Raw genomic sequence first — 8840 nt, 5'->3', positions numbered from 1 at the left:
GAAATGTTTTTGCAGTTTTATGGTATCAAGTTACAGGAGAAATAAAATGAGCTTATAAGTTTATGTTAATATTTTTTAACTTGCTTTAATTAAGTTCAATTTTGCAAAATTGACTCTATTAAATTGATAAAAGTAAAATTAGTTATAAAAATACTTTTAGATTAAAAAAAAAACTTAAATTTAACCTTATATTAAACTTAAATAAAATGAATAATTTATCAGTTTATGAGTTTAGTATTTTTTTTTGTAACAGTAGCAGCATTGATTAGTCCTCATGTAACTTAAACTTAAAACTAAAACACAGAAGCATTTACCTTAATATAAGCATAAATTCACTAAAACATAAAAAAATTAGTATATCAAATATCCTTATTCTGTTGAAATTGTAAAAACAATAACTCATAATTTTTAGTTATGTGCTTCAGGTTTAAACATTTAGCTTGCTTATTTTTATGATATCCTTATAACAACCAAAGATACCAAAGATATGAAAAAGACACTTCAATTGAACAATTTAATAACATTATAAATGGTTGTCAAATAAACATGGCTTATACTGTAAAAAATGTTTTGTTAACTACATTATTTAAAATTAGAAAGTTTTTGATTAAAACTAGGAATTAAAAAACTTCAAAACAAATGCATTATAAAATCTGGTGTTGATTTTTATTTTAAGTATTTCAACTGAAGGTGTTTACATCTTGTAAAAAAGTTGTCTTCTAAGCTTATATTAAACACTAGTCAAGCATGAAAAGAAATTATCTTTTATTTAACGCTTTTGTTATCATGTAAACTTCTCTTGACTTATTTTATATTTGTTTAGAAGTAACTTTTTTAAAACCTTATTAATCACTTTTGCAGTATTTTGTTTCTATTGTAATAAAACAGATCATTAGTTTAAACCAGGCTTGCCAAAATGCAAGAAAAAAAGTATTCTGAATAGTAAATAAATGTTTGTTTATTGCAAACATATTAAATTTAGCGTTGTAAAGTCAACAAAATTAATTGACATATTGATAATTGTCATTTAATAGACCTGATACTAAAAAAAACACAAATTTCCTATAGTCCAAAAACGTAAGATTAGGTTTTATTCTAACATTTGTTCTATTTAGTATTTAAACAACTCATTGATAGAAGCAGCAGTTAGTTTTAAACAATTTGTCAATTTTCATATATGTAGCAATCATAATTACATATTTGATCCTTGTTTAGTTTTTTTTTTATATTTTTTCTGATAATTTAGTATATTTGCTTATCTATTTCTTTTACTTAATTTTTAGAAGTTTTTTAGTTAAAAAATAAGACAACTTAATTTTCTATTTTATAAAGTTTAGTTTAAAGGAAATATTAAATTATGATAAAATTTTTGATTGCTCTAGTCTTAAATAAAAATGTAAGCAAACTATGTCAATAATTACTGCATGACCAGTTATGATGACCAAACCTTTATTTTTAATAGTTATTATAATATATAGAATAATTTAATAGTTTTATAATTTGTTCTAAGCTTTGATGATATAAAAAATAAACTCTTATTCGACTTACAAAAAAGATTTAAACTATTATTAGAATTCTTAATGTCCGTTATATGTATGTTGCTATCTAATTAAATAAAGTTTAATTATTTAGTCTACTTGGACAATTTTGGCTCAGAAATTAGTATCAAATTACTTAAACATTTCTTTGGAAGTTTATAGTATGCCATCAGGAACTAAATATGTACTAGGGAGAGAACATGAACAATTAGTAGCAAAAGTTAACTTAAAATGTGAATATAATATTTGAATTGTTCAAGTTAAGTTATCTTGGACTAACTCAGACCAACTTAGTCTAGTTTCAGCACATTTTAAAAACTCAGGCATGTTTTCCAATAAACTGCTTTTAAAAACCCTAACATTAATAATAGACATAATAATATTAAACTCAGAGTTGCCACTCTACCTAGAATCCTGTAAAGACATGGAAAAACATGGAATTTGACAATTAAGGCAAAAAATTAAAACCTGGAAAAATCTGGAATTTAAGAAATTTTGAAAAAAAAACTGGAAAAACTTGTTATTTTGAACAAAAATCACTATAAAAACCTGGAGTTTTAACAATTTTCACATGTTCAGTAGTAAAGTTTTGATTTTACTCTTAAAACCTATCATAAAAATAAAAAATTTTTGTCATCATCAAAAATTTTAATTATAAGAAAACATATTTAAATGGTTTCAATATATCTTCTTAATATTTTTTTACTATTTAACACAATTTTTTACCTTAAACTTAATTTTAAACTAAAAATTGCCCCAAAAGTATGTAGTTTTAAAATCCTTGAAGAAATTTGGTAAAACCTGGAAATATTTTTTTTTGAAAACGTGTGGCAACTATGTAAACTACTTAGGCTTATTGTGTAGTTTTGACTAAAAAGTGAGTTTAAAGTTATTTTTAAACTTAATCTATAATTGATGAATAAATTGCAATAGAATTTTTAACATATTCAGTGTAGAAGTAGTTCAGTTGCTTTTTAGTTCTGTAATTTATTAAAAATGTTTTAAAACTACTTGTGAAATTCTAAAAATTTTAAAGTTAAATTTGGAGATATTTTGATTAAAGTTTAACTTTTTTATGTGGTTAAAAAAATTTTGAATTTTCAAAAAAAAAGTTGTATTAAATTTTCATAATTATCTTTTTGAAAAACTAAGTTTTTATAATTAGTTATTAAAAAGAAAAAGGGAACTTTTATTATTGTTTTAAACTTAATATTTGTTACTGGAGAACTAAAGTTTTCATACTCAGTTTAGTTAATTAATATTAATTTAAATTAAGGCTATTAATAGAACTACAAAAACTCTAGTTACATAGATAGACTAACATTAAATTCGGGTCATGTTTTACTTATTTTTTAATGTCCATCTACAACCAATTTAATTTTTCTCACTTGTGTCCAACTAGGATAAATTGCAACAACATAATTTCAATTATAAAAAAAAATTGTCAAAAGCATCATAATTATAAATGTTTAAATTTTAAGAATCTTTTACTAACATTTATGACATTTCACAGACATAGAACAAAAACTAAACTACACAATGGCTCGTACCAAGCAAACCGCTCGCAAATCAACCGGAGGAAAAGCTCCTCGCAAGCAGCTCGCCACCAAGTCTGCAAGAAAGAGCGCGCCAACAACTGGTGGGGTGAAGAAACCCCATCGCTACCGCCCAGGTAAAAATTAATACAACCAAATGTTTTATATAAAATCGCTAATAATTTTTTAATGTTAGATCTGTGTAAATGTTTTATTTAATTATTGTTAAAACTAGTGCTAACTCGTCATAAATTTTCTTTTGTAAACTTATACTTATGTTACTGTAGACCAGGGTTTCCCAACTTTATTTTCAATTGACTCCTAAAGTTTTAAGAAATAAAATGAGCCATGGCCCTAAAACATGATTTTTCAAAAATATACCATTAAAAGCACCTAGTTGATATCAACTCCAGTATATACAGTGTAAGTTTCAAATTATGACCTTACTGCCCTCTTTGACCACTTTACTGCTCATAGCCTTCTAAACTTTCGTCATGACCCTATTGTGGACCCTACTATGTATTAGCTGTGTTACTGTTCTTAACAAAGTAACTTTCATGATAAATTAAACAAATTAAACAGTCTTTAAGTGTTTCAATTTACTGATTGTGATTTAATTTTTAGGTACTGTTGCTCTTCGTGAGATCCGTCGCTATCAGAAGTCAACTGAGCTTCTGATCCGCAAGCTGCCATTCCAGAGGTTAGTCAGAGAGATTGCCCAGGATTTCAAGACAGATCTTCGTTTCCAGAGTGCAGCCATCGGTGCACTTCAAGAAGCTTCCGAAGCCTACTTGGTCGGACTTTTTGAAGACACCAACTTATGCGCCATCCATGCCAAGAGAGTCACCATCATGCCAAAAGACATCCAACTTGCCCGTCGTATCCGTGGTGAACGTGCTTAAATAAATAGCACTCTAGGACACTTATTATTTGATAGTTAATATTTTAGCTTTTAGTGTTCAATAAACTTGTAACTAGAAATGTGTAGTTATTTATTTTTTTAAATTCATACATCTTTGTTTAAATTTAAGTTAGTAAAATAAAATTAATAAAACCCCGCCTAATTTAATTAGAATCTACTAATACTTAAATGCTGCGGGTAGTTTTGCGTTATTTTTTATGTAATTAAGGTCTTCCTAAACCATTTTAGTATTTGCCCTCTTTGCAAGAAACCTCTTGATTTTAATTCTTTAATTCAATCCTAACTTTATTAAAGAGTGTAAGTTTAATGTAAACTGTAAATGTTACGATTTATAAGTCTGATAATTTTATATTTTTTTAAGGAGACCCTAGTATCTCTAGAGTAAGATATTTGTTGCGGCTCTATATATCTTAAATTTAAACCCACGGTAAAGTTATATAATCTCTTATTTAAATTCTTTTTTAACTGAAAGTTAAACAACATTAAACGTAAGTCTTTATAGTTCAGGCCAGCTGACATTGGTGATGGAGCTAGCATAAAAGTTTAAAAATCCCAAAACTTCCTTTAACCTGTTGCCCCTACCTTCGTTATTGTTGTTCAAAACTTATGAACAATTTCCAAATATTTCATTGCTAATTTTATTCTAGCATCGTAATGTTAATTTAAACAATTTTATAGAAGTAGAATCAATATACACTAAATAATAAAGCTAAAAAACAAGGGTCAGTAAATGCTATGTATTTTGGACTGGCAGCTGTAATTTATGTTTCAATATAGAACCTGATTTATCTAGTTTTATATTAAAAATAAAGATGATGAACTCTAGTGAATGTTTTCGTAAATTGTACAGGAGTCAGTTTTTCTCACTTAATTTAAAACCCGTATAAAACCAATAAAAGTTAAAATAATTTTGATTCAGGCCATATTTAATCTTTCTACGCACCATAGTTTACCGTTTCTTGGTTATATTTCAATTTTAGTTGGTCCCATCTTATTTATAATACAATGATGCTCACAGGTAGCAGTTTGCCACACTGTGTTGCTACTTTTACCTATGTACATATACCAATTAATAATTTGCAATTTCTCTTTTATTTGAAGTAATTTTAAGTAGTGTCATAGAAAAGATAAAATTAAACATATACTTCTATCGGAAAACTTTAAACAAGATACGTTTTTTTTATAATAATAATGAGCATGTAGTTTGCTTCAATCAAATTAAATACTATTGGTATCAGAATATATCACTTACAATAATAACAAAAACACCACATCAAAACATAAAACAGTTTTATTCTAGTTTAAACGACAAGAAATTCTAATCATATCTAACTAAAAAACTAATAATCCAGACGTATAATAAAAGGTCTGAGGTATATATTAAAATAAATTAAACATAATATTGAGATAAATAAAAGAGATTTATGCTGTCATATTTACACATCAAGCAAACAGAAAATCTTCCGTACTTTCACGACTTGTTGTTAATCAAAGTTGTATTCCTAGGCGCTCTCCATTTCAATGTTTACAGTACCATTCCTAGAAACATAATAGTTTAGCTTTCTATCTATTTTAAACTCATTTCTGTACTGATTTTCAAAAGTTCTTAACCGTAATTAGAATACTGATCATTTTACGAGTTTTTTATAAAAAAAACAAGATAATACACTATGAAATCTAGACACACATTTTCTTAAATTTCGAGTTTTAATTTAAAAATTATTAATATTTTTCAAAATGACATTACTAGAAACTTTTTAAGACTGCCTGATTTTAAAGATTTTATTTTTCTTTAAGTATAAAATTGTAACTAATTAAATGTAAACAAACTTTATAACAAGTTTTGGTATACATTCTCTTAAAGTTTTATAATTAAGAAAAAATCTCATGTTAAATACAGTCTAACACATCAAATTTCAAAACCTATAAATTATTAGTAAATAATTTAGTAAAGTTATTGTTTTTATTTATATTTATACATAAAATATGGGTAGCAGTTCTTAAGCGATGTTTGCTGGACATATCTAATCATATTAATCGATGTTTTAAGGCTTTATTTTTAAAAAGATAAAAATTAAAATTAAACATTAAAAAAAAAAACTTTAGACATTTAAAATTGCATGCTTTTTACTTGGATAGTAATAAAGTAACTTATACATGTCTTAAACTTACAGTTTATATCTTATTTGAAGACATATAGTTATGATCATAGATTTAAAAATTCGACCACTTTTGATTTATTATACTGTCAAAATTACATCTGATATGCAAACTTTGTCTGTAAAATTGTACATTCATAAATATATAAAGCAAGTTTTTTCTTGGGACACCTTTTTTTATTATTTTTTCTGAATAGATCCACGTACACTTTATTAAAGTAATCATTTACTATCCTTAACATGATTCATTTTACATATAATGATTAAACATATCCTTCACCAAATGCTTTGGTCGACTTTGACAACAATTTCTTAAGTACTTAATGTATGCCAAAACCAAATAAGATGCAAGACTGTGTTTCTGCCTATTTAGAAGCCCTCATTTTACCGTGAACCAAAGCATTCGTTGTAGGATATGAACTACCGAAAAACCAAAGTTAAACGAAACTTGTTAGTAGCAGTAAATGATATTTTTAAGTAAGTGCACGATGAGTAATTCCAAAAGAAATAAAAATTAAGGTGTCCCAAGATATAATATAATAATATCTTGACAAAAAAGCAAATCACAACTACTGTCTACATATCATAAAATTGTAATATTTTTTTACTATAAATATTCTTTCAATTAATTTTTTTTTCTTTAAAGAGTAATTAATAATAGTTATTATCAACTCAGTACCGAGTAAAATGTAGTTTTAGTATATGTATAGTATAGCGCTTAGCAAGGTTTAAGATTTTGAACATTTTATAGATTAAGCTTATACCTTACTAAGAACTAAGTCTTTCAAATAGCATTTTTATGCAATAACATAGTACTAAACTGCTATGATTTAAAAACAAAAAAAAAACATTTTATTTATAGCTTTTAATTTACAGAATTAAAACAATGAAAAAAACTGACACATTATATCTTAATTAATTTGAATGTTTAATACTTTAAAAGTTTCAATAATATTATTTTTGAAAACCATAACATATTTAAACTTGATTTTAAAAAACTTAATACAACTAAATAACTATTGTTTGATTGAATAAAATAATTTATACTTAAACAACTAAATAACACTATATTTAATGAATTTAAATGCAATTCACTAAAAAAACGGGTCTAATTATGTTTCTCTTGGTAAGGTAGTCTAATTACTCATAATATCTGATAACTGAATGTGATTCAAAATGCATTCTTTTTCTATACCAACATGAAATTGAAATGGCATTATATTAACTATACTATATTAAGTAATGATATTACTGATTACTGACATTCAAAACAAAAGAAATTAAAAGTTAAAACAACAAAAAAATTTGTTTTTTATATTACAAAAGTACGATATTACAGAAAAATGATGTAAATTTTGTGCTATTATGACGTCATAATGAATCAAAAGCAGTTGAAATGTCTTTAAATTTATGCTTAAAGATACAAGCTTATATTTAAATATATGCAGTAAGTCTATGACATGTATAGGTAACTTAATTACTATATAAGTGAAAAAATCAACAAATATGTAACTTTTAAGATATCAATTTTTTTTTTCAAAATTTTGATCTTAATTTCTGAACTATTTTCAATAAAAGTAAGCACATCCGAATTATATGCTTAATTAAAAATTAATATGAATTACTCCTTACTTATACATAAAACTAAATACTTTGTTAAATAATCTAATCACAGCACGAAAATTATTTGCAACTTAAAAGGTTTGACTGCATTTTTTGAATAGGCTAATCTTAGTATACCTAGATCTTAAGCTATAAAACATTCCTTGTAATAGAATTAATAAATTCAAAATTAAAATTACTTACTTTTTGTTGTGGTTAGACCAAGAGTTCTTACTTCTTTTCTTCCTGACCAGAATAATGGCCAGAATTAACAACATCAGTGTTACAAACACAGCGACGGCTCCTGAAAAACAGACAATATTTATTTTTAAGTAGTTTCTAATAAAAAGTGATTTAGATGTTTATAGAGTTATACTGTTAATATCAAATCTGTAAAAAATTCTTATTATATGATGAATTTTAGTGGTAATAAGTTTGCATGTAAAAATACTATATTTAAAAGTAATTTTAAATACTATAAAACTGAGGTTACTATTAACTTATACTGTAAAAGACAGATTTGAAAAAATACAATGTATAAATACTGCAAAAAATTAATTTATATGAATATATATCATTTTAGTAGTTAAACATTTATTGCCTGTGCTGTACAACAAATATAAACACAACACTTAAAAACTCAATCAAATGTTTTAAATAACAATAAACACTAACCTCCAACAAGCATTGGAACATTTGCGCTTTCTTGCTGACTGCCCGGTCCTCCAACATGTTTTTCCGTCTTCATTTCAACCTCAGTAGCTGAAGTGGTAAATTCAGGAGCCCTAGTAGCTGAAGTAGTAAATTCAGGAACCTCAGTAGCTGCAGTAGTAAATTCAGGAACCTCAGTAACTTCAGTGGTAAACTCAGGAACCTCAGTAGCTACAGTGGTAAATTCAGGAATCACAGTAGCTACAGTAGTAAATTCAGATACCTCAGTAACTTTAATGTCGAATTCAAGAACCTCAGTAGCTTCAGTGGTAACTTCAGGATTCTCAGTAGCTACAGTGGTTAATTCAGGACCCTTAGTAGCTGCAGTGGTAAATTCAGGACCCTTAGTAGCTGCAGTTGTAAATTTAGGAAC

At 26.0% G+C, this 8840-nt stretch overlaps 1 protein-coding gene across 1 annotated transcript; it reads left to right on the top strand.

The window, feature by feature from the left end:
- Positions 1-3077: 3077 nt before the first annotated feature.
- On the top strand, positions 3078-3975 carry LOC145829674 (histone H3.3 type 1-like). Its single transcript, XM_082937529.1, has 2 exons — positions 3078-3210; positions 3698-3975. The coding sequence occupies exons 1-2, from the start codon at positions 3078-3080 to the stop codon at positions 3973-3975; spliced, it is 411 nt and encodes a 136-aa protein (XP_082793655.1).
- Positions 3976-8840: the final 4865 nt, after the last annotated feature.

Source organism: Thalia democratica, chromosome 2, assembly GCF_965202585.1.
Source record: "Thalia democratica chromosome 2, ktThaDemo2.hap1.1, whole genome shotgun sequence".
Lineage (NCBI taxonomy): Eukaryota > Metazoa > Chordata > Thaliacea > Salpida > Salpidae > Thalia > Thalia democratica.
Note: the sequence above shows the minus strand (reverse complement) of the source record. Positions and strands in the feature narration are given on the sequence as shown.